At 34.8% G+C, this 27,712-nt stretch overlaps 1 protein-coding gene and 1 long non-coding RNA gene across 28 annotated transcripts in view; one reads left to right on the top strand and one right to left on the bottom strand.

Annotated features, from left to right (window-relative positions):
* The window catches only part of PTPRD (protein tyrosine phosphatase receptor type D), a 1,155,490-nt gene that overhangs the window by 850,615 nt on the left and 277,163 nt on the right, over positions 1-27,712 (top strand). For all 27 annotated transcript variants that reach the window (XM_064404736.1, XM_064404735.1, XM_064404734.1 and 24 more), the window contains one exon: positions 26,180-26,347. In XM_064404736.1, coding sequence (XP_064260806.1) covers positions 26,263-26,347 — 85 coding nt within the window. In that variant the 5' untranslated portion in view covers positions 26,180-26,262. The remainder of the gene's footprint in view (positions 1-26,179; positions 26,348-27,712) is intronic.
* LOC135290797 (uncharacterized) lies at positions 298-20,323 on the bottom strand. The gene is made up of 3 exons (XR_010353621.1): positions 20,054-20,323; positions 11,052-11,165; positions 298-510 (listed from the first exon to the last, which is right to left on the bottom strand). It is a non-coding gene; the product is annotated as an uncharacterized LOC135290797 (long non-coding RNA).

Raw genomic sequence — 27,712 nt, 5'->3', positions numbered from 1 at the left:
ATGGGTAATTGTCACCGTGATCCTCTTACACCCATTGTCTACCACGTCATTGTCCATGAAGTGAGGCAATCAGTTCTGTCTGAACATGAGGAAACATGTTTTTCAGCATGTGTATGACTGACCATTGAGGCAGGCTGGCCAGGGTAATGGTCCTGGGCAGTCTCTTCAGATGGCCCTGCTGGATCAGACCAAAATGGACCAAATGATCTCTAGAGGTTGCTTCCAACTTCAACCAATCTGCAGTTGATTTTACAATTAAAATGTTTAGTTGTTAATATCAAACATGATTTGGTTACCTTTTCTCAATCTTCTACAACGAGCAAAAATAGGTGTGGTAGACACAGGTGACTAGTAAAATTACTTTTTTGCAGGAAGTCTGGTAAGTTCATCAATCACGTAGTAAATAATGTCCTCTTGCCTTTCTTATACTCATCTTGTGATAGATGAATTGAGGTAAGTGCTCTCCGATCTACTTCAAATCAGCATCAGTAAGGACTGTGGCAGTTTATGCTTCAAGATGACAAAAAAAAGAGAACAGTTTCTCAGCAATATCATAGTGCAGTGGCTGTTTTACAAATGGATGATTGCAGTGTTCTGTATTAGCTAAAATTATACCTGGACTGCTTTGTTAGGGGCTAACTTTTTAAATGTTCAAATTTTGTACACTTTCTTGCCACACACATGCAAAAGGCATGTACTTATAGTGAGAAATAAAGCTTGCCTATTTGACTCTGAGATCTAGACATTGTAAAGGGAAACAGAATGTTGCAAAACTTAAATGGCTAAGAATAAGTTAACACAGTGCCAGATATGAATATTCCTAAGGACATAGGTCATGCAGTCTCTGATATGTGAGAAGTCCTATAAAAAATACAAGTATATGAATTTATTTGTATTTTCCATTCTCTCTAACTAACAGGTATAAAACGTGGCTGAGAAAAATGGGAAGAATCACATCACTTTACTACCTTTAGGAGAATGCAGTGCATTTCTCCTAAAGCAGCCCAGGGTAGTACTAACTTACTTTATGACTAGGATAAATAATTAGCATTGTTAATATCAGAATTAACTTGGATTTATAGATTAGAGATATCATGACTATTGTAACTTTTTAGTTTTTAGTGCTTTGCATGATAATGCATTTGTAAGAACACCCCCGCAAAAAAAATTAAAAATATATAATATAGAAGTAAGATAATTTACATTTTTTTAAGTATTTTGCTAGCTTTATTTGTTTGCATTTTGCTAGCTTATTTTTAAGTGATTGAAGACACTATTTAAAAATTCTTAATCTTTTACCACTACTGTTGATAAACTACAGGCCATATCCAAAAAGGCAGTGTTCCTTCTTTCACTTCTGTGGTTTTCTCCTTGGGTTTGGGGGTTTTTGCATTTTTCTTCTGTTCTCTGAAACTCATGATTTTTATGAGTGATCATTATTCTGATCCTTTTCTTTTCAGTGGGTGTTCTAACTGTTCTTTAGTAAACTGCTGGAGTCTGGCTGTTTTGCAGTCAAGGACTGTCCCTTTTATTAGCAAAGGTATACCTAGCAGGGTGCAGCATGTTTGTACTAATTTCCAGTTGTTACAAATGTTCTCTCATGGTCTCCTGTAATTTGAAACTTGATACACATCTGACCCAAAACTGATGATTAGTCTGTGTATGCAGTCTGCAGAAAATATGTCATATTAATAGAAGAATATAGAGAGCTTGAAAATGTTAATGAATTTTCAATTTCAATTCCGTTCATGAGCATTACCACACTAACATCCACAACATGAATGACCATTATGAAGAACTTGACATATGTGTAGAAGACACAGTCTTTCCAGAAGGCTTAATTATTCCCTAATAGTTTATTTTCCACATCTCCCTAATGGCAATGTAAAAATTAGTATAAAATTAATCAGGGAGAGAGAAATCCTTCTAAATTTTAATTTCATAGTTCTCAGATTTGTTATATGTAAGGGCAGTTCTAATAGAATTTGTCATATAAACAGTCAAAAATCTTAGAATAGCAGAGGGCAAAAGAACATAGGAAGACATAACATCCTAGCATGAGTTTTGCACTTGCTAGGTCACTCCACTGAGATACTCTCACTAGGCATTGTTTAATAAGTTTACTGAGCTACTGATTAAGAAAATCAAACAGCACAGACCTTACAAAAAGTCTTGCCACAGTCATGTACAGGGAGAGCAGCAGATAAGTGAAATGGTGTTAGGACATACTTACATTTAAGAAATTTTTCTTAACAGTTTTCAGGATCTAGTGAGAGAGACTTAGCTTGTGTTGGGTCGTTACTCAGTTAAAAATAACCTTTCCAGGTCATGTCATTTTGTTTGCCGCAGTGAAATAAGTTTATTTCAGCAGAATGAGGCCGTTATTAGCTTGGCAGAGTCCACTTGTCAGAATTTTATGGAGCAGAACACCGTTTGGCTTGGAAATTCAATAAATACTGTAATGTGAGAGGAGTTAAACTCCAAGGGCTGAAGGGGCACAGTCTTGGGAATTTGTCACTAATGCATTGTTCGACACTTCTGTTGAGAAAGTATCAGGATATATGACGAATGATAATTAAAAATCCTGCAGACATCTCTCTCATGATACTAGGTGATGTTAAATATATGGACTGAATATAATTTTTGTATTGAAGAAGAATACCAGTAATGTCAAAAGTGAACATAAATGCTTTGCGCTTCTATTTTTATCTACTTTATTTCTCCTACATGCAGTTCTCCTAACATTGGGATGGTTTAGCATGGTTAAAGGATATCTACAATTAAATGTAGTTGAACTATTATTGTTTAAATTAGCATGGGAAAAATTTGCTCTGCGACGTGTATATATCTGAAGTGTGGGAGGCTGATTTTCTGTCTCCAGTGGGAGAGGAATAGCAAAACTAATTGCTCTCCCTGCAAGGTGAAACTATGCAATTCAGTCATATAATAATTTTAGATGCAGGGATGAGGTAGTCAGCAAAAATGGTTGGGGTGCCCTCAAGCTATCCAGACTTCCTGCTTTATGCTTGGAACACTATCATTTGAAACACGTTATAAAGTATTGCCTGTTTGAACAAAAAGATTACTTCCAGATGGAGTAATTTTAGGTTTCCAGTCATATACAGTAATATTTATAGACAATGAGCTAATTAACCATTGAATAGATGGTGGAATATTGATTATGCAATGTCATTCTGTCAAAACTGGATGTTGTTTATTAAAGAAATGTACACTTGACATAGGTGTTACTGTCTGGACATTGAAATGCTACTTGGAAAGCCCTGCTTTGTACTACGTACAAATCAGATGAACCTGTTTCAATAATTTTGCCAAGTATTAATACCAGGTAATTTCTAGAAGGTGAAGGATTCCCATGAGGAAGTCAAGTGTTCCATCATAGCATGAAACAATTTTTAGCATATTCTAAATTGTATTAACTATCTTTTCTCGAATTTATTATTATTCAGCTGTTCAATCTGGGGGTTTTTGTCATCTACAAATATAAATTTGGAAAGAGTTAAAATTGAAGTAACCAGTATCAATTCAAAGCAGTTCCTCTGTGTGTAATATGACCAAGTCCAAAAAATACAGTGTTATTAATTTGATCAAAGCAGTACTACCTTCAGTATTACTTGGATAATGCTAACATGCTTCTTGGTATCACTATGCAAGTGGCATATGAGAAAAATGTGATTGTGTTTTGATATTCATGCCTAATTTTTATTTTATTTTATTTTATTTTATTTTATTTTATTTTATTTTATTTTATTTTATCTTATTTTATTTTTATATTTTATTATATTTTATTATATTTTATTATATTTTATTATATTTTATTATATTATATTTTATTTTATTTTATTTTACTTTACTTTATTTTATTTTATTTTATTTTATTTTATTTTATTTTATTTTATTTTATTTTATTTTATTTTATTTTATTTTATTTTATTTTCTGTAGTATGCTTTTCTTTTTTTCCCAAATCCATCGTAATCTGGATCTTCTTTTCATTCTAAATAGAATTATCTTCTCTGCACTGCTTCTACTCACAGAAATTGGTGTGTTGTGGTTGATGCATCTGTATTTACTATTCATACAGATATCCTGTAGATCATAGTAACTTGTAAATCTAGTTCTAGGCAAGCACTGGAGAATAGTCTCTGAACTTTATCTCACCTAGGATAGCATGTATCTCTTTCCTTTGCAAGTGTTCTCACATTTACTTTCAAAATAAGAGCATGCCTTAGAGTTACCTATTCATTTAATTGTACCAGAGTTCCACTAGTCCTAAAATGTGTCTAAATGTTGAGACTGCTGATTCATATGTTTTAATTATACCTTTTTATGTGAATAAAATAGTTTTTCAAATGGCTTGCCATACACTCAAACTCCGTTAAAATTACATGAAATTACTTCATAAAACAAAAAGCACACACATTATAATGTCCAGATTAATTCATTTGGTTAGTGGATAATAACTCTAGTTGGACACAGAAGAAATCATTCACAAATTAGTAATTCCCAGAAAGCATTTCATCTGGATAAGATGTGTATGCTTATGGTATATGGACATAGCTTACCAAAAGGATCTGTTCAGTGATATCCTGAAGCAGCAATAAACAAATATACCAGAATAATTGACACAGTTTACTGGCATTTCACAGTTTATATGCTGTCACATTTATATTAGTTTCTGGCAGCTTTGCATACTGGTGGCTAAAGATACCTTTTTTAAACTCTTCATTCAATCAGTGCACTTGGTGTTATCTTGATACTTTGTGGGTTTTTTGACTAGTACTAAAATCAGAACTTTTAAATCATAATTTTAAAAATCATATTACTGCAGAAATTTTAATAAAGAAGATTAACCAGATAAAGGTTTTCTAAAGAAAGCATGAATTCTATACACCAGAGAATTAAGAAATTATGACATTACGTGGTGCTGGATTTTATTGCTATTTACAGAATACTTTCTCTTGGATCTAGAATGAACTTTTTCTTTGATCATTTTACTCTTTCAAGATTATTCAGCACTAGCAGATACTGTGCTTAGATCAAAAGGGTAGGCAGAGTTTTATATTTTGATTTATTTGATTTACTTGCTGCCTTGGCTTCACATAGTACAGTTTGGTGGGTTTGGTTTGGTTTGGATTTTTTGGTTTTGCCTCTTTTTTTTGTTTTGTTTTGTTTAGGTTTTTTTTTTTTTTTTTTTTTTTTTTTTTTTGTTGTTGTTGTTGTTGCTGTGGTGGTGTTTTGTTTTGGTGCGGGGATTAGTGGGTGTTTTTTTGTTCCGTTGCTGATTTTTTGTGTGTTTGTTTGTTTTTGTTTGTTGGTTTTGGTTTTGATTCGGTTTTGTTTGTTTATTGTTAAAGTGCTGTCCAGGGGGGGAAAAAAAAAGCTTGCTATCCTAAGCACCTGAAATAATTGTCCTGAAATGATCTGAATATTTTATCCAGACAACATTGAATTTGGACTAATTATCAGTACTATCATAGATTTATGCTTTTAGAAAGAAAAGTGTTGTTTGTTGCTTTTTTTGTTGTTGTTGTTGTTGGTTGGTTTTTGGTTTTTTTTGTTTTTTTTTAATACAGGTGTTTGTAGTTGTTGTTTGCTGTGTTCTTACTAGGCATTCTGAGATTTTTATCTGTATCTAAGAGGACGGGCTCTAGATGAAGCACCCTCCTCACATTTATGACTGCAAGAGCCACCTGCTTGATTTATTTGTCCCCAACAGAGAAATCTTTGGCATGCAGTCATCTGGATACCTCTGTTTTGTCTGGAACTGGAAGAGGAAGGGTGTTGGAAGAGCAGTATTTCAAGTATTGCCGAATCCTTACTGTTTAGTTTTTTTCAGCCCTTGTAAGCATTTCTTTTTCTTAGAGGTGATTTCTTATACTCAGCAAGTGTAGAAGTGGATCCCACTGTTGCAGTAGTTAAAAGAAATATAGAGAACATGGATGTTGGAATGAAAACACTTATGCACAGTAGTGGATGCAGTGCTCTCTAGCTGACTATGAAGGATGTTGTGAAACATCTGCATGTGGTTCATTGTTTATGGCAACCTTCTGCATGGGCTGAAGCAGAAGGAAGGCTGACAGAGCTTCTGTTGCTGAGGCAGTGTGTTGTTAAAGGAAGTATTGCAATTCTGATTATGCAGTCCCGATGCATTCTGGAGTGACTTACAGTCTTCCAGACCAACATGATATCAGGTATAAACAACTAGGAATTTAGAAGTTTTAAATGCCTTAAACACTCATTATTAGCCACAGTAAAAACTCTGCCATTAGTTACAATTAAATATTTCAGGTATTTCAACAATTGCTCTTTGACTTTATATTCTGGACATTTTTCATATTCTGTTGTGTGAACTGACATAATCTCTGGTTGTTGTTTGAGGGGTTTTTTTTGATAATTAGTTTATTTGATTTCTGTTTCCTGGAATCTCTTTTCCTATAACTTTTTTGCTGTAGTTGCGGAAGAACTCTTACTTAGATTATGCAGGGGCAGTCATCTAGTGTCACTTAATTTTCAGAGAGTTAGTCATTAAAGCATAACATAATCTGAAGAATGTTTAGGAACCAGGTGATACACTTTTCTTTTACAAGGTATGTAGGTAGATAGATGATAGATAGATAGATAGATAGATAGATAGATAGATAGATAGATAGATAGATAGATATTGTCCATCCATATATATAGAAGTGTATATGTACTTAAAAGTGCCACATGTTTAAATCTGAGATTGGTAACATACTTGATTGTCCATGGTAATGCTTTTTTTCCACACAACTTTCAGAAGATTCTCATGGGTCTCAAGACCAGCAGGAGGCATTACTATAGTAGTTTGAAAATGTTCTCGCTAGCCAGAAGAACCAGTTGTTTGAAGTTAAGAGTAAAGTGAGTAAGAGGTTATCTTTCTATGTAGACAGAAGCTGGTCTATTTCACTGACTATAAACAAAAAGCCATTCTCACAGTTTACATAGTTCTTGCCTTATTCATCCTTTTAGCTCATTTTAGGAGCTGGCAACGATTACCCACCATTCTGTCTATCAGCAGCTTACTGCATATCTCTGCAGACATAGTATTCAAACTTTAGTTTTACATCTCTGAAAAGACAGTAATTTTCTGTGTCCTTGTTTGCCTACTGCTAAATTTAATGAAAGTTTAAGGAAAGCATATTCTAAATGAGAAATTAAAGAATCTTACAGGATTGTAAGACTAATGACATTGGTTAGGACAAGTACCTTCAAGCTTTGTATTGTGTCAGTGCATACTTTGATATAAATGCCCCAAAAGATGTCTAAAGAATCACAACAGAAATGGGGATGAGAAGTACAGACTTAAAGGAATGAAACATGCAGATTAAAAGCATATGTGAGAAGCACACATGCCTTTCAAACATGACAGGATGCAGAAAAAAGGTCTATGATTTAGAGCCTTATCAAGTCACACTATCATTAACAACGTTAAAATAAATAACATTAATAAATAATAAATACAATAATTAGAATTAAAAATATTTTCTTTTTAAAAGGAAGACAAAGTTTCACGTTTCTGAATCTGCTGAAATACTTTTCTTGTATTTGGTTCTTTGACCTTTATGGCATCAAAACCTCTCCTAAAATTAATGGAAATACTCTTGCTTTTAAATTTCAATAGTTACTGTGTTACATTACATCTGAAATAATTTTGCTGTTTTGCAATCAAAATGAATCTTTCATTAACTTGAGATACTCAATTTGTGTTTCCAAATGCAGACTGCATGTGTGTATGTTTTCAGAAATTCACAATGAGGGGGATAAAGAACACTTGAAAACACCTGAAACTGTCTGGGATATGAAATACTGCAATGGCATGTGAAGGTTGACTGAAGTGATTAGCAGTAGCATCATTAGCGAACCACCTTGATTTTGCTCTTCTACCCTTGATTTGCAAATTTTCATGTTTTACTTCGTGTTTCTTGGTCTTGTAAATGAAATCTAACAGACTTAATACTGTAATGTTGCTGATCTTCAAGAGATATTATCAGGGTCTGTAGATCATAATTCTTCTTCCTATATCAAGTACTGAAATTCCATAATAAAAAACAACTGATTTGGAAATAAAAGGATTTGTATTGTTGCGCAAAGTTTTGGAATCTATATCAAAAGGGAGAAATGACAGCCACCTGTAATGGTAACTTCCAGAAGTCTGAGTACCTCATGTCTTCCTGACATGAGGTAAATGAATAAAAAATAAATTAAAATAAATTTTATTACTTAAATAAGGATTCAGTTATACATGTTTCTGTGTATGTGTGTGGGGTTTGGTTGCTGATGGTAGTTTTTTATTCCTGTCCTCAGAAGATTACTAGAGATACTATGATTATTTCTCTAAAGGATCCTGAAACTGCTTGGCTCACTTTCTCATGATTTGAAACTAATAAGGTGATTCAGAAATAAATGTTTTGGACTCAACCTTCCATTTGCAGTTATTTTGAAAAAATTTCAGTAGTGTGTGGAGAAATTATCTTGACCTGTGTATAGTTTCCTGATCAAAAAGTTGAGACCTTACCCTGTTTTCTAGCTCCCCATATTCTACTCATTGAATCATACTGTATTTTTTTTTTAAAGTGTATGGGTCTTAATTTTGTTTTGCAGGGCTTTTTTGGGTTTTTGTTTTGTTTTGTTTTTATTTGTTGTTTTTTATTGTTGTTTGTTTTGCTTTCATTTCTGTTGGGGTTTTGTGTGTGTGTGTAAGATTTATTTAGAAACCAGTGTAATGCTTTTTTATTATGTGGACTTGCTTTTGAAGGAATTTATTTCTGCCAGACAGGGTAGTTCAGGTCATCCACATTTCAAGTGGAAGAAACACCATTTTGACACCAATGACTACTTCAGTTTGATTTTGATTATTACTTTAGCTTTCTAACTTCAAATAAATTTTTGGACTTGTTAAGTAAAAACTGAGAAAACTCATTAAGAGATTAAGAGAATGTAAAGATAAAACCTCTTCATGTTTTTAAAACAGCATTGATACTACATTTGCCCAGTTAAGACTAACATTGACATTAAACTGTTAGCTTTATATATGCTGTTATCTAAAAAAAACCTTTTCAGTTTACAAGGATACCACTGTGCTATTCTGTTTTATGGAGACAGGAGAAAAACAAAGAAACTACTTATTTACCAGGCTAAAATACTGACTTTAGGCAAATAATTTTCAACTTCTAGCATTTATAAATGATGGTAAATATATATATATGAAGGACCTCTCTGTTTCCTCTGAGACAACTATGTTAGCCATCTCAAAAGACTGCACTGTGATTGGGTGGCAAAATACAAGAATATTTAACACATTTTAGTCTCAGCCTTGTTTGTGTGATTGATTGATTGATTGACAGGATAAGGGATCCTAGGTTTCTTCCACTTTCTTCCTACTTTTTCAACAAATTTATTTGGTTTTGCTTTTTAGTTCTGTTCAAGTAGGCTACCCTTTAGACTGTTCTGATGTTGAGATGTTTAATCTAAGATTTTTAAGGAAAAATTTTTTACAAAAAAAACTGTTTACCAAGTAGTTAGCAATATTTCATGGCAGACACTGGTAAAATAGCTCAGAGCAGTCCATTGTAATCATGGCATTTTTCTCAGTTTTACTGTGGTTAGATTTCTACTTTCACAGAGGAGTTTCATGTTTATGGTTAGTTTGCTGCTATGAGCAAAACCTACTAGTCCAGGTTTTGACCTTGGTGTATATATATGTTGACTATTTATTTTCTGAAATAAGGAAATAGAAGACAGCTTATTAGGAATCTGCTTTCTGCTTGTGAAAGAAATTGCAGCAGAAGATAAATAATCAAATTGTCACTGGGTGCAGACAAATGGCATGAATTGAAAACTCACTTCTGTGTCTAAAATGAAATTTTTGCAATTTACTATCAACTTAATATGAAAACATGATTTAAAAATTGTCTATATTGGGATTTAATTTGTTTTCTGACACCGTTTGTGAGATTCTTTTAAAAGAATCTCACAAAATAGTTCTAAAATAGTGTGGCTTTTACAGTATCAAAGAGTAGTGGTAGTACATACGGGCTAAAAGACTGCATTGTATTGGAGTTTTGGGGAGCAGGTTTTTTTGTTAGTTTCAGGACAAGTAATTTAAGTTGGCCAGCTGACTTCCATGCTTTCATTTTATAGAATAGCCTTATTCAGTAGACTTTTCATCCACATTTTTACTACCTGTATTCTTTAGAATATAGATAAGATTTGGATTTTGGAGGGAAAGGATGGTATTTTAGTCTTCTGGCTGTTAATGCTACTATAATCAAAGCAAGATTAAAAGAAACTCCTAAATCAAGAGACCATCTTTCTTTTAGTTCTCTGATTTACGATTCTAAGTGATTCTATTTTCTTCACAGTCTCTATGTTCATCATTATGGTATAGTGTATTTCCAAGGTATTGAAATTTACTCCAGTTAATTTTTACTGCAGTACTACTGCTTTAATAAAAAAAAAATCAGAAAAATGTCCACATGTATTAAAATTTATATTTCTGTTCTAGTAAAGATATGTTGAGATCTGTAAAAATATTTTAATATTTTATTCCTAAATTATTATAATTATTAATAACTGGTATTTGATATTATTTTAGAATGTATCTCTAAAACATAATTTTGCAAAGTTGAAGGAGCGGGATTTGGAATTTTACAGATTACAGATTTTACAGAGTATTGCTTCATGCTCTCTATATTCCTATGACATTTTCAAAATTTAGAAATATTTTGCAATTTTAGGTTGCTTTATTTTTGTGCCGTTTAAGGCTAAGAATGATTACAGACATCTAACGTCCAAGGTCCATGGTCTGAATAATGACCTGTATAGAATGAAAGAGAAGTGTAGACATTCTCTGCCATACCAGACATTTCAAGTGAGACTTATCTCTCACTTTTATACAAGCGATAATTATATCTATTTCTTACAATAACTCTTACTGATAAAGTTAAACTTAAGCAAGTTTTTTCCACTTTCCAGGAGGAAGAGAATATTTGCATGACCTTAGATCACTTACGTGGTTTTGTAGTCCTTTCCTGGCTTAGTTGCAATGCGAATATATATTAAGAAAAGGAACATGTCTAAGCAGTTTTTTTCACTGACTGGAGAACCTATGTGCTTTCACATTCATCTGTAGGAAGAAGTATACAAAACAATTCAGAAGGATTGTAAGTGTTAAATAAACTGGAATTACAACTATTATTAAGTGGAAGTCTCTCAAAGTGTCTAAGCAACACATCTGCTAATTATCCTAAAAATGTATTATCTATTTTAGAAAAAATAAATAATTGTATATCCACCTCAAAGTTTTAAAATAATATTTTCAGAATAAATGCTATATATAAGCAACATATAGATTTATGTATGCATCATTTCAATTTCTTGTGTATCCCATATATTGTGTATCTGCTGTCATGTCACTTTCTGCTGATAAAAATTCAACAGACTGTTTAGGTTCTTTGAAATGAGAACATAGTGGAAGTACTCTGGAGAATCCTTTAGAAAGAATTGCTAACAAAAGCAGGTGTGTTGGGTAAGAGGTAGTATTTACCAGATTCAGTCCACTGCACTTCTCCTTGTTTGAAAGACATGTAATATATCTTCTAAATTTAGCTTTATATCTGTTTTTTCTTTATCATGTCAGGCTTGGGAAGTGAATATTGTGAACTGCAAATAGTTTCTCTGAGACAAAGGTGAGCTCTGTCAGCAGAGCAAATTGCATCATGGTCTGTCATTATTCTTCAAGTAATTGAATAATAAAACAGTGATTTTACTCTGACTGTTGGTGTAATAGGTTTTGACTCAGACACAAGTTCCTTCCCTGAAATTTTGTTGTGTTTTTTTTTTTTTTTTTTTAATTTCATTCTGATGATTTACGGATGTATAAGAAAATGTATCTACATTTCTGTAGAAATACACCTATGCAGCTAGATGTATCTCTGTGCAGAAATATGGATTCACCATATACATACACCAGGGATTACAAAAAATTAGATTTAGTGTGTGACTCAAAAGAAACATGTTGAAATCACCTTAAGGAAAAAAATAAAGCTTCCTTTTTAGTTCACGGTTTATTAGAAGAGTGATTGAATCAGTGTGTGTGCACCGTAACAGGAGAAAGTCTTGCTAATAGATATATTTTTTTTGCCTCATAAAAAGGCTTAAAGAGTGTCGGAAAAAAAAAAGAGTCATTCAAATAGGTTCTCTTGTCAGTCATCTGATAATTAGGCAGTCTGATAATTCATACTTCTTGAAGATGTGTTGTATATGGACAAGTGTAGTGAAGACTGACATCCTGTTGTAAAGTAGATATCCAGTGTTTTCAGGATGTTGAAGTAAGAATTCTCTTACAGATCCATTTTCAAAGGAAGTTTACTAGTGTTTTAGTACTCAGTAGAATGTCCCCATGACCATGCTTGAAGGTGAGATTTTTTTTTTTTTAAATTAATATAAAGATCTGCAAACATCACTTAGAAATTAGAGAACCATCCTTTTAGGTAGTGGAGGGATCAGCCTATTTACCTCAGCTGCTTAAACATGAATATTTATTTAAATGTTTACTGACCTTTCTGTAACTAAGTGGAATATTGGGTGTCTTAGATTCAGTTAGGATTAGGGTTCAATATTGTGTCTGTGATACTGAGTCAGGAAAGAAACCTTTTCAGGAGTATTTTCAGAAGTTTTCTCATGATTGCGGATCCATTAGGAAGCCATAATTGACTTAACTTCCATGGATAACTTCAAAGTGATAGCATAGGAGTACATGGAGTTGTATGTGTGTGCAGTTGGATATTCCTACAGAAAAGTAGCATAATCTTTCTGTGTGTTCATATTTTAACCTCTAACATAGATGTTACTTCCAACATATATTCACAGAGCTCCATTGTGTTTTCTAAAATGTGCCTAATTTCTAGAGGGGTTTCAGTGTCTAAGTTTTATTGGATTTTACTGTGAGGAAAAGGTAGGAAGCACTGAGGGTGACAGCAATGATTACTAAATTAGAAGTCTATTTAATATAAAACAAAATATGAAGAAGAACAGTGTGTTAGCAGATTATTTTTCTATTATAGTTAAATATTTTTCTATTAAAATTAAATATTTTTCTATAATTGAACAGTAGCAGAATATTGAGAAATTACAGAATTAAGACATTTAAAAAGTATCAAAAAATGGGAATGTAATAATATCAAATAATAAAGTGTGAGAGTCAAATTGCAGAAATTATTGTAATCAGTCTGATTATGATACTTTTCTTTAAAGTTTAATGAGTTTTGAATTAAATTCTACATTTTTTCATTTGTCAGATCTGTGCAGTGATCTGATTTAACATTATATATGTTGATCTTGAGTGTGGAGACTGAGGATCAGCATAAGATTTTTTTTTTTCTTTAGGAACTTAAGGAAGTCTTCTCTTTACCTGCTGAAAGATGCTTAGAAAAAAAGAAAACAGGAGAATATTTATTTGAAATAATTTGAGGAAAAATTTGCATTTCAGTTAGCAGTTATCTGCTGCTGGATACCAGATTCAATGGCAAATCAGTTGATTGCTTTGGCTGTTGTGTAGATGTGCTTGTTCAAGATCTCAATTAAGAAATAAAGAAAACTTTATTGATAAAAATTTTAAAAATTGATGATGCAATATAGGAACAAATGGATTTCAGCAACACATTCCAGTACATTCCTGAATCCACAGATAAGATGTAAAACAAACGCTATGTGGATAAATTCAAGTCATCCTCCAAAATTAATTGTAATTTTTGGTATTTTAATAAATAAGTTTACATGTTTATCCTAGATCCCAGGTTGTCTCTGACACAAAGACTAGTAGAAGTTTAGTCTGGAAATTTGGATCTTCCATTACAACATTTGAAATAAAATTGTTTGATGTAGAAGTCTCAGTGTGATACTACAGCAGTTGTGACATGACTAAATTAATATATCAGGGCTGCTTCTTTTCTGGCCTAAAATTATGCCTAAATAATAATGGAAAAAAAAGGTGCATTGGTTAAAATATAAAAATAGTGATTCACCTTTATTTGATATTTAATGGAGCTGACTTGCTTAAAATAATTATTGAAGCAAATTATTTTATTTTGGGTTCCACAGTCTTTAAAAAGGAGAATGCAACAATGACATAATTTGTGGAACTAGTCCTAGTTTCCAAAGAGCTAATAACAAGGAAATGATTGTGCAGTAAATTTTACAAATAGTAAGGTTACAGTCTGCGTACTGTGGACTTCAAAAGCATGAGGGACTCATCTACAGGTACCTGAACAAGACCACCTTTACAGAGTTTGGATTTTGTTTAAGACGTAAAAACACCCCTACTTTTTTCCTCGTATTATCCTTTAGTGTGTTTCTGTTTAAACAAGCACTGTTAACTTTGTGCTGACAGCAGTGGAAGATCTGTTGTGTGCAGAGATTAGGACTAAGGAATTCTGGTTTTGGATGTCAAGGCATTAGAGATTGCTTTGGATACATCCCTGCATTTTTTCACTTAATCCAGTTGTTTCTGTTATTCTACTTTATAAATAATAAATAAAATCATAATTCTTGTTTATCATCTAGCACCTTCCTTGAGCAAACCATTCAAACCAGCACATCAGATCAGCAGCTGAATAAGTTTCTTTCACAAGAAACCTCTTTTAAAATTGGGGGCTTGCTGCAGTATGCAGAGCACTAAGGACAGGAAATATTCGTAGTTTTTTCTCCTAACTTCTAACCCTTGAAATCAAAAGCACTTTCCCTACCCACTCATTTGCTGTTAAACGTCATAAAAAATGAGTCACTTTTCATGGCAGAAGGTGATTTTAACAACATTATGATATACATAAGAGAGAATCTGAAATATGAGCCCAAACTTGGACATGCCACCAACATTTTTTTTGGCTTTTTTATGTATGCCACTAAAATTATGCAGAACATCCATAATGTGTGCCTTTCTTTACAGTTTGGGGGGGTTTTTTAAACACTGAAGAAGTAGGATTGTAAAGTGTTTTGAAAAATGTTTCTGTTTACTAACAACAAGGTCCCAAAGTCATTCACATCTGTATACTTCAAATGAGGCTTTTCAAGATATTGAAAAATTGGTTACAGCTGGCTGCACACCCTGACAGTTGAAAATAAAACTCCCATACCAGTCATAACTAGCAATTCAATTTAACTTATGCACAGTGAGAGCAACAAAAGGTAGTTTCTTTCCAAAGAGGCGACAGTACAGTCAGAACTTCTACAGCTGCCTTTCATGCATTGATAATTTAAAAAAAAAAAAAATCAAAACAAAATCCCTAACTGAAAAATACACTCCCCTTTATAATTATCTGTTTCAAAGCTGTAATCGAGCATTTCATTATAAAGATGCTAATCAATCCAGAACAATAGTCCTGGGACAGCACACACACCGAGAGGCATATCAGCTATAACAGAAATGCTGCAGAAACTTTACTAGGTTTATAATAGTTGCTCATGCATTTCTGTTGTGCAAGTTGAAACTCCCACAAGTGCCTTGCAGTGTTCCAAATAGAATATTAGGCTCATCTTCTAGCCTTTAGATGTGTTGAAAAATAGTACTTTGTTATTAGTATAAATAACTAGAATGCACTGATTAGAAAAAAAAAAGTTTTCATTCATCTAGCCAGATTCTTAGTTCAAACTAATGATTGTGGGTAAATGAAACCAAAACTGGAATTGTCTTTCTCGGTTATATGGGATTTTGTTTTATACTTATTTAACAAATCATTATTTGCAGCATTCCCTAAAATTTGTTATAGAGATTTTATCTCTGTGTGATAAAATTCCAGAGGAATGTTTGAACCTTGAGTTCCCACAGCCCTCATTCATAGTTTAATGTGTACAGCCTTGGGATAGCCGCAAAAGACTGGCAGACACAACCTTGTGTTTCGTGTGGAAAATTGTCACCTGGGTGACATTTTTCTGGGGAAGGAATGACATAAACATTTTTTCTGCTTGTGTTTGAGAAGCAGTGTTGTGGTAACATGGATGCCGATGGTGCTAATGGACAGTAAGATAGTACAGCATATTTCCTCCACGTATTAGAAATAGTTTTGTTTCATGTTCTAAAAAGAGAATTAATGTTAGCTGATTCCTTAAAGGTCCTGAAATACTTTAACGCGACTGTCTAAAGGCTTAAAGTTACTGTCTACTTCTGTAATGTCAGTCTATGGTAGTTTTTTACAGAACGTGAAGGTAAAATTCTAAAGTGTTTTTTGGAAGCCACCTATATGAACTTTTCAATATTTCATTAGACTCAATATTTGCTCGGTTGGATTAGTAATGAAACTAGTTCTTCACTTAAATTAGTTCATTGGTTTAATTTTATCATGGCTAAATATGAAGTATTGTGTAGCTGAAAGGTAATCTCTTCATTTAGTTTGAATCTCACAGCAGTGTGTTTACTGATTACTTCTGTGTATCTAGAAATTCTGGAAATGAAAAAGCTGAAAGCAGAGGGAAAATGCATAAGTCCTGTAAGCCTTTGTATATGAGGCACGTCTGAAAGGCAGACAGGTTATCTCTTCTACTTCTGTCTTTTCATACAAATTTGAATTCTGCAGATCAGTTCTTTTTGTAGTTGTGTGTGTAGATGTGTGTGTATGCAAGTGTGTATTTGTGTCTGTTCTTAAACATTTGCTTTACTGGATGCTAAGTGCATTGTTTTAGCTTATATCTGTATTTTTTATTCCTTCTGATGCTGAGATTATGGAAGATACTCAAAATCTGAATGACAGGGAGCTGTAATCGAAGACACCATCTTCTGTGTTTTCTCATCTCTGTATTTTTTATGAAAGGTGACAAACATAACTAGTATAATAACCTTCCTTTTGTGTCATATCTTCAGTCTGTTTCTTTTTTATGACTTTTTACTGTTCATTTATAAGACAAACTATGAGTGGTGCCTGCAGTTGGTTATTTCACCAATTTAATCTACTGTAATATTTCTTTCTCTGATTTTTCTTGCTCATTTATGAAAGAAAAGGCAACAGATTGCTTGTTTCAGAAACTGTGTCATATTCATAAGCAGTGAAAGACATAATTGAGCATATATATGAACCATTGGTATGCAGGAAGTTCTTTAGCAAGATAAAACTGCTCCAGTATATGCATAGAAAAACAATTTTTGGTAAATGTGGCCTCACTCTATAACATTGTTTCATGTCCTAGCCTTGTCACAATATACTATTGGTATATGTGGTGTATAAGTTGCAGGGGTATTTCCACAGCTGTATACAGTAGAGTTTAGATTTATTTTTTTCTCATACCCCATATGAAAATAATGTTCATTTGGGTGGGAGCACATACTCTCACTTTCTTACTGAAAACTGACAAAAAGATGCTGCAAAAGGTGGTTACACAATGTCAGTATGCAATTAATGCTTATGTTAGAAATTACCAGCTTGTTGCTAAGGCCAGCATGTTTGTAAGAATGAACTCACAGTTAGTTTTTCATTAATGTCATCAACCCAAAAAAGATGAGTGCTTGGGAAGATTATAAACATTCTTGCTGAAATGATTCCTGAGAAGAGCATAAACCCAGTGAAGAATATATGGAAAATGCACAATGCATTTTAATCTATTCTAGTACTCTGTAACACAGTTGTAAGAGGATGAACCACAGGCCTAAGAAGGACTTTTTTTATTGTAATGTTCTTGTAGCTAAGACATATGAGTGCCAAGTTGCCTGGCCAAAACAGTGTGAATGAAAGCTCTGGGTATGGGAGCTGCACCATCAAAGTGCAGAGAAAATCTTAAAGATGAGAAAGGAGTGCATGTATACTAGTTAATGCTTTGTGCAGTCTCTGGTTGTTTAATGTTTAGTAATAGGTTTCACAGAGGAAATATTTTGTTGATCACAGTTGGCTTTCACCAGATGAAATACAAGAGGATTAGACTTTCTGCTTCTCACTTCCCATTTGAAGGGAGGGGATTGAGGGAGAGGTTCTATGAAGCACCTGGAATGCCAGTTCAAGTGGCCCTACTAAGCCACTCATTTCTTCTTACTACAGATAAATCTATAGTAGTTAATTAGGTCTGTAAAGAAAAGCATGCTATGAATCATGCTGTCTGGATGATGATTTCACAATTTTATTTGGTATCAAACTGGCATGTCAATATTATGACATTAGTTTGGTGTCTAAAAGTATACCAATTCACTTGGTACTTTCCTTAATAAGGAAGTTTCAGCAATAAAATATCTGTAGGTTGTTGTTGCCTTTTAACTCTCTTTACCAGAGTTTATAACATTATTTTTACTTTTTTCTTTGACTGTAGGAAAACATGCATTATATTACAAAGACACTTTGCAGTTGTCTTCTTTTTTTCCAAAAGAAGACCTGTGAACTACCATACACGATTATGCCATATCTTTGTATGGGAAATGCATAGTGCTTCTATAGCTTCAGGAAGTTTTTGTCTTTTATTACCAGATAATTTTATAATGCCAACTACTATTGAAAAATAACCATTTCAGCTCTCCAACTCTTCCTCTAATACAACTGTATTGCCATCAGCCATATTATAATAAAGTGCAGTCAGGCTAAACTAGCTGCGGCTGGATTGCTGTCCTGTGTGTACTGCAAATTCACTGTCTCAGTCATGCTTCAATCTGATTAGCCAACAAGTATATTGGATAGTTTTGAAACAAAACCATTAAGTGAAAAGGAAAAAGAAAAGCCGTTAAAAAAGAAATTGCAGAGAATGGAGGAAAAATGCATTGTAATCCTGAAGTTACATTTGATTTCTTAGCTCCAAACTTGCAAATATATTTCTAGTTCTGTCTTAATAGCTGCGATACCTGGTATGCTTCAACCATGCCCAATCCTAAAGGTGAGGAATAACCTGAATTTTTTGCAATAACCCTGCTGAAAAAGATACAGGAAGGGCAAAGTTCTCCTGAAAATAAGATGGCTGTTTAGATATAAGCAATGTTAACATGTGTGTGTCACGTGCATAGCAGTGGAGCTGTGGAATCATTCGTGTTGCTAGATCATCCACTTACCTAGCTCTGTGAAGAAGCATGCCACATAAAGATGCCACCTCTGTGGTCTGAAAACTCAGCTGCTTATGGTAAAGTCTGGCTGCTCTTAGTAGTTTTGCTTTTTTGTAAGATTGCTGGGAGTATGTGATGGAAGCTGCTTTTGTAGACTCTTTTCCTGGGAGTGTCTGATGAGTATGTGGTATAGCACAGCAGCTCTAAGAATGTTTTTGTATGTGGCTCACATACTCATAGATTTAGCCTCTTCTAAGAGGTGGTAGCTGCACAGTTCCAGTGTTGTTCAAATTATGTAACAGACAGTCAAAGACTAACAAACTGCGTATGGCAGACACTAGTACTAATGATATGTTCTTTCACTTTTTGTTATTTTGAGGCAAACAAGACAAAAATCAGTCTGTAAATGTTTTTGCATAAACACAGTCATTGTATTGTTCTTAAACCAGATTTCAGATGAAACAATTAATATAATCATAGCATCCAGAACAACTTACGTTTGAAAAGACGTTTGAGATTGACTCCAGCTGTTAATGTAACACTAAGTCCATTATTAAACCATGTCCCTAATCACTCTGTTTCCATATCTTTTGAGTATCTCTGGCAACTCAACCAACTTCCCAAGCAAGACTGTTCCAATCCGTAGCCTGAAATCGATACTAAGGTGTCCAAAATCACCTTAGCATGGATTCAGTTCAGTGAAGAAATTTTTCCTAGGATCCGTTCAGAACCTCCCCTTGCACAACTCAAGACAGTTTATTCTTGCTGTGTTTAGAAGAACCTGATTCCCCACCTGGCTACAACCTCCTGTCAGGCAGTTTTAGAGGCAATAAGGTCTGCCCTGAGCCTCTCTTTTTCCTTTCCCCCAGCTCTCTCAGCTGCTCCTCATACAGCTTGTGCTCCAGACCCTTCCCCAGCCCTGTTGCCCTTTTCTGGACACATTCCAGCACCTCGATGTCTGTCTTGTACTGAGGGGCCCAGAACTGAGCACAAGATTTGAGGTGTGGCCTCACCAGTGCTGAGTACAGGGGACAATCCCTGCCCTGCTCCTGCTGGCCACACCATTGCTGGTCCAGGCCAGGATGCCATTGGCCTTCTTGGCCACCTGGGCCCTGCTGGCTCATGTTCAGCTGCTGTCAGCAGCACCCCCAGCTCCTTTTCCTGTGGCAGCTTTGCAGCCACTCTGCCCCAGCCTGTGCCACTGCCTGGGGTTGCTGTGACCCCAGGGCAGGAGCCAGCACTGGCCTTGTTGAACCTCACACCCCTGGCCTTGGCCCATGGATCCAGCCTGTCCAGATCCCTCTGCAGAGCCTTCCTATGCTCCGGCAGATCAGCAATCAACAATCACACCCAACTTGGAGTTGTCTGTTAATTTATGAAGGATGTGTTCGACTCCCTCATCCAAATCATCAGTAAAGATACACAATAGGACTTGCCCAATATTGATCCCTGGAGGACACCATTAGTGAGTGACCTGGTGATTCTAGACACCTTAATATGGGTTTCACCTTGTTTCTCTTCTGTGGCTGAAGAAAAAGTAACAAAGTAACAGCATAGTCTAGATACCTACTTTGGCCCTTTTTTTTTGTAAGCTGCTGCTCTTTTTCCCCTTTTCTGTCTCTCTGTCTATCTTTCTGTCTTCTTGGGTGTTTGTTTTGTTGGGATTTTGTTTTGTTTGTTTGTTTGTTTTATTTCTTCCTTTTTTTGTCGTCTGGGCTGGGATTTTTGGTTTTGGGTTTTTTGGTTTATGTTTTGTTTGGGGTTTTTTTGTCGGTCTGTTGATTTTTATTTTAGCAAGTGTCAGAATAGAGTTAGCTTTTTTTAATTGCTCATGTGGGCAAAATCAGAGCTGGAGTGTTTCAGGGTTAATGTATACAAGCAATTTACAGGAGTCAAGGCTGGGATATATATTGTCAGAGTTTGTGTTGATTCAGGCAAGAAGTCAGTCTTAGTGGAAGATGTTTCATTTGTCTGCTTAATATATGTGGCTTTGTAACATGATTTAAATTATTTCCATAGATTCTCAACAATGCATAGCTTTAATATCCATAGACAGATAACATGGTATGCATTTCTCATCTAGCAAGACCATTTCCAGCTCAGCACTTCCGCCATTGCCATCACAAAATTTTTTTCTTGAGCCATTATTTGGAGGCACAAAGTTAAGAAGTTAGGCAATGTTCTAATGATTTGTTTCTGCATTATATTCTGCATAAGAAAAGTTCTTATGATCTGCAGAAGTGACTAAGATGGCAGAAGTTGGTAAGCATTGAGACACCTGTCAGCTTACAATTGGTATTTTGATCCATGATTTAGAATGGAACTGAAGCTGTATAAACGTCAGGCTAGGCAAGGTTTTGTCTGTATGGTTTGCAATTCCATATAAATCTTTTTGTAAGCAAAAAACCAGAAACCTTTAACAACTTTCTGTATGAGAAAAATGTCCCAGAGATCTGATTTCAAGGTACCTTGCTGTCATTGAGTTGATATACTCACTAAACAATTTATTCTATTTCTTCAGTTACCAAAAAATGTACTCTGTTTTTCATGGTAACAGAGGAATCTTTGTTGAAGTTTAAAATAGAATTACAATGTAGAATCACATTGATATATTGTTTTATATAGGCAAAATGCCGCCTAGCACTGAAACTCATTTGTACTTTTATAGTGATGTAGTTCAAATGCTTGAAATGACAATGCTTGAAATTTCAAATGCTTGAAATGTTCAATGACATCAGAAACCTACTGTTTTAGGATGGTTGCGCACTCAGCTTGGAATAACTGTAACAGAGAAATTCAGCAGTGATAGACAAGCATTGGGGTGAATTGTTATCCAGAGACTGAATCCATAAGGCTAAACTTTTGAACACTCACCACAGCTGTCTTTCAAATTTCCTTAATCATGTGTTTGTATTTTGGATTTTTTTAAGAATAAAAGCATAATGAAACATGGAACCTTTCCAGCAGGTCGACTATGAAAACATTAATCATGTTCAATCAATAAAAGAGCAGGCAAAATGTGGAACTTTCTGCTTCTGCCAGTTGCCCTTATTGCTTTTGAAAATAAATTTCATTGTCTTTAAAAAGCATTGTTTTACCCAGAGGTGTTTCTGAATTGATTTTGATTAAAGAGCTTATGAGAATTAATTGTATGCATTATTTTCTGTTCTTTCTAGTAATGATTCAGCTGTCAGTTAGGCTTTTGCAGCCAAGATTTTTCCATGATTTTTTAAATTTTCTTTCTTAAGAGGGGTCATGATTGATATGCAAATACAGGAAGTATTTGCACCCTTTCCATCACTAGTTCTAGGAATATTTTAAATTCATTTTTTGTATTTTTTGTCTTCCATTTCCATGGTATTAGAAATCTGTAATTCAGGACTGTGGATGTGATGAATGAAGTGTAGTACTTTCCTATGGGGAAATATAGGGGGTCCTTGGGAGAAACCAGAGATGACCATGAACTAAAACCATATCTCTGAACAATTTAACACTTTGGAAAACTTGAACCAGAAATCCTATTTGTAGCATAAATGAACTCTCATACCTTCATAATCCCCTTTTTCCAAAATTTTATAAGTTACTGTTTGCTTTGCTGTTTTTGTCAGTGTGGCTCCCTACATGTGTTACGAGTTCTTTATTGTCCGTGTTCAAGGCTTTTCTGACAACTCTTCCCTGCTGAGCTGAATTTCTGTTAGCAAGCATTTAAATGCACATTGAGGCATGGAAAAGCAAGCTGATAAAACAAAACAAAACAAAAAAACCCCAGTGTTTACTTTTTTTTTGCCTTTTTTTTTTTGTTTGTTTGTTTTTGGTTGTTTGCCCCCAGGTATGCATTTCCTATAACTCCTATAATTGTCTTGGAGCAGGAGCCATCTTGTGAATACCATGATAGTACCTCAAAGATTATTTTTGCTACTAAAGTAAACAGGCTGCAGGGAAGCATTTCAGTGTTCAGATGTTTCATTCACCCAGTTGATCCTTTTGAGGGTAATTGGTGCATGTGCCCATGCCCTGGTGTTATCAGCTGCGGTGCTCCTGCTGAGGAGAACTCTTTTTTGTCTCTGCATTGAACACTCTGGAGAGCTGCACATCTGCACTTCTACTGATCCTGTTAATAGATGCTGCTAATCGGGGAAAATCTATCCTCTTACTTACTTGTGTTTTATTGTTAGATGTATTACCCAGTTTCATAAATAGTTCTTTTAGAGATATTGAAAGAGTAATTTCCAATAGAGATTTTAGAAGAGTCATTTTTGATTATTTAATACAGCAGTTATACAGCACTTGACTGAAATAATAACAGTTTCTGTTAGAGCTTCATAAAGAGAAATTTTTTCAAAAGAACTGTTGACCTCTCTGTAGTTATTGTGATCATCTGCCAAGGAGAAACCCCATCTTTCTTCCATGGTGCAGTGTGATGTTGTAATAGGGGCTTCTAAGGCAGTACCTCACCCAGGATTAATTCTGCAAGGCAAGTATTGGTCCTGTGATGACAAGGGTAGTGTAACCTGGTGCTGAAAACGCTGTTTGTGTTTCGCTGTCTTTGATACCACACTCGCTGTCTTTGATACCACAGGATGTAACGAACCATCACCAGGAAGAAATAGAAAAGGAAAGGAATCTAATTTAATTTTAAGAATTAATAATGCTTTAGATTAGTCTTTCACTTCAGAGCTACTAACGTGGCTTGATGTGGAAGCTGATAGTTGTCTTGGTAATTTCATTTAGTCCTTTTAAGGAATTGTATCTTCATGTTAGTTTTTACAAATAAGCCTACATACCACATGATATGATATCATTGTTGGTACAGTTGTCAGTAATAGGGTCTGAAGATTGTTTTCCTTCTGGATAAAGCAAAGGCAGACTTTTGTGGAGAACCTTGATACTATCTGAATGTCTCTTGGTTTGCTTCTCTCTCATCGCCTGCCTGCCTCCATTAACAGTCTTTCTTCAAAGAAAAACGACTCAACCACCATCTTAATTCTAGTGCTTATGTTTCCCTGAGCTAGAATTCTGGAAGTTTGCTTGAAGGCCTAAGCAGGTAAAAAGGGAGAACAAACAACAAGCAAAGAGTGTCTTGGAAACCTTGGTGTGTTCGTCAGGTTAGCTAAAGCCATGACTCTTGGGAACATGAATAAAGGGAATACTGAGGGCTTTCATTTTATGACCTGAGTGATAATGAATATTACCTTCAAAGCAGACCAAGATGCAGTATTCACTAGTGGTTGTATGTTCATTTAGAATGAGAGAATAGAATGAGGTTTCACTAAAAAAAAAAAAAAAAGAAAAATCAGAAAAAAACGGCTCTATTTTCTTCTCAACTTTTTCTTTGCCAGGTTTTGTGATACATCCCTTCATTTGCAGACAGCTTGTAGAGGATGAGTGCATATTCACATATCAGGACAATAAAGTTTTTAAAATTCCTCTTCTCCCCAAGCAGACAGTAATACTTTTCCTGTTAGCCACCACATTTAATATTTTAATGTGAGTGCTTGTGATGTATGAAAATAGTGTGCCCTGGTGCCCTGATTAAAAAATTGTTGTGTAAAACAAGTACCTTTGTGGTCACCGTTTTTTCCCCTTCTCTTCTCCCCGTATTAATTATCAGTATTATTTCCTCTCTGCTTCTATCCCTGAAAGGAGTAAGGGTGTACTTAGTACCCACCACATCTCTCTGTTCACCTTCTCACCTTAGTTAGTATGGCTGTGTACTAACGAAAAGATAGTTTTGTTCTTAAGTGAGCTGCCTGTAGAGATAGTTCAGGGCTCCCCTGTAATCTCTGCATTCCAGAAGAAGCAAAATAAAAAACACCTCTTCCTTGAAAGTACATTTCATGCATCTCCATCTTTGTGATAGTATTGGAATCATTACACAGCAGTTGGGTCTGATACGCTTGCACAGACACAAATCGAGTCCGACAGGACTGGTGTCTCATGGACTTTGCTGTCATTTGAAATGCTGGCATGAAGATGGTAGCGATGAAAGGGGAGAGCTGATGCCTTTAGCATTTTGCCTATGAAGATTTCTTAGGCTTGTATTTTTTGATAGCAGTAGCTGATTCAAAAGATAGTTTTACAAAAGAGATTTATAACATACTGTAGATTTCTACAGCTGTGCATGTCTTTTCTTCCCTGAGTAAATTCTTTTGAGTATTTCTCTGTACTGAAAATAGGCTCTTTATGCCACCCACAAAACTGTAAGATCTATTTAGCGGAATAATAATTAGTATACTTTTTTCTCTGCCCTCTTGGTTTTTATCTTTAATGCATGAAGCCAATTGTGTGGCAGTGAAGAAGCTAGAATCAAACTTCACAAAGTCTATATGCTGCAGACCCTTCAGAAAATATAATTCCATGTCATGTTATTTTAGTGCCAATGTCATACTGCTTCGGGGTATCTAGTATTTCCTAATGGAGGAGGAAAAATATTTTTATGTTCCTTAATTTCTGTTAGTGTGGCATATTTGGACAAGGACAAAACACTTTTTTCAAGTCAGGTACTTGAGTTGTACTTCTGCCAGTGTATTATATTCAATTATGCATTGTAATAAATTAGGTGGATTGAATTGAGATTTCAGCCCTTTATTCAATGCCAGATTTCTGTTTTTCTGTTAGGCATAATTCGGATATTTGCAGGAAATCACAACAGGAATTTTAACCTTTGAAAGTTGCTGAACAGTGCAATATGTTAATAATACATTCTGAAGTAGATTTTGTGGTGTTATTCTTCCAGATGCCAGGGCATCAACTCCCTGTTGGCATGTGGATTTGCTATGGATATCTAAGCTGCTTTGATTACCTTCTTGCAACATGAGTTCCAGTGATGTCTTAAACCTTGTCATACTAGCTTCTTTGGTTTAGGACATGCTGTATTTCTAACTAAAGATTCAGGATGTGACAATTGTTTGCTTATGTGATAAAGGTACACTAAGAAATGTATTGTAAAAGTGCTAACATATACTGTGTCTTGGATCTTCTTATATATACCAGTAGCTTGAAATTAATTATGTTTCTTTCCCTTTTTGCCTTACCCTTTTGTCTTTTAAAATTTTTTTGCCTCAAATTGTGAATGTGTAAAAAAATGAAAATAAAAACTCTAGTCTGTTTTTGCTAATTTTGCTTTTATCTTTTCACAGGCTCTGAAAATACTTCATCTGAAATTTCAGACTGGACAGACTCGCAGTGGCTTCTAAGCCAGTGAGAACAAGGCTGCCAAAGCATGCTGGTGCCAAGCTGTCGGATGATGCATGTAGTCAGGCCAGCGGTGGTGCTCCTGTGCTTGCTGCTCTATGCTGATGCTGAAAGTAAGCTTATTACTCATTTATGCTTAGGTCTTGGCCATTATGAATAGTTTTGTTTTCAGCTGGTGGTTACTAGGAATCTCAGAATGAGTTTCCTTTTGAGTGATTCTTCAAAAACTTTGAGGTCCTCTCTAGATCACAACCAGAATTTGAAACGATTTTTTATGCAACTTCTTTACTGTTTCTTCTTCTTAATGCCCCCTTTCTTAAGCATGGAGTGGTTCATGTAAGATGGTGAAGACCACTGTCACAGTGTTGCACAGTCAAAACAACAACCAACCTTGCTCACCAGGTCAAAGACCTTAAAAACATCTGTCATTCTTTGAATATTTCTGTCTTAACTTCGATTAAAAAATACATCCCACTCCCAATCAATATCCAGTCCAATTAAAATTCCTGTTCTTTTGTAAGTGCTACTACAGCTGTTCTAATGTATTATTTCCGACAGCTGTCACAGAGTACAGTATCCAAACAAATCAAGCAGAACTGACAGCTTAGTGGCTGGCCTAAACATGTGACAATTCAGTGAGGAAAGGCACCTATGTTTATTTGTACTGAGGGGAAACTGCTTGAGTTTGGTCAATTAGGTTATCTATTAATGGGAAGATAATATCTTCTTTTTAATTAGGAAATCATTAGGTCTGCCTTGTTTACATGTATTCCTTCTCCCAGCTGTCCTTTGGCTACTTCCAGAAGTAATGTACAAATGAGAAAAGCCATTTGCTTTCCACCTGTTGATCTGCAGGTTTACTGCAAGCTGACTGTTAACACTGTGTACAAGCTGACTGCTAACATGCACTTCATTGACAGATATTTTCCTACTTTTCTACTAGTTCAAGACTCTATGCAGACACATGACCAATCAATAACGTTGTTTCAGCTCTATCTTTAGAAGACTTCCGTGTTTTTTCGCACGTGTGGTAAATTAAGTAGTAACACAGACTAATAGAATCAGCTTTCGTAAGGCTGGATGTATCAGTTTTCAATAAACGCATACAGAAGAGTTCTTTATAACCCCACTTATCACCTGCACTCCAGGTATACAGAGTCACAGCAGTAGAAGAGATGCCAAAATTTTTCAGTTTCATGCATAATAAGCTTTCCTTCTTTTAAGTGCAGATATGTGAAAGTGAAGTAAACAGAGGAAAAAAGACAAAACGTGCATGTTTGTTGTGTACTGACAGCTGAGATTCTTTGGCCCCTTTCCAGTTAGATAATGACCAGCTGGGATGATTGTGTCTAAGGTGAAGCCAAGGACATTTTAACACTTCAGCCAGCAAATAATTAATTGGGAAGTGGGCCCATATGTTGGACAGTTTTGCAGTTGTAGTATTCCACCTATTTTAAAAGTTGTAAGAAGCACAAAGA

This window comes from Passer domesticus, chromosome Z, assembly GCF_036417665.1.
Source record: "Passer domesticus isolate bPasDom1 chromosome Z, bPasDom1.hap1, whole genome shotgun sequence".
NCBI classification, from domain to species: Eukaryota; Metazoa; Chordata; class Aves; order Passeriformes; family Passeridae; genus Passer; species Passer domesticus.
The sequence above is the reverse complement of the archived record's forward strand: the minus strand, read 5'-3'. Positions and strand labels throughout refer to the sequence as shown.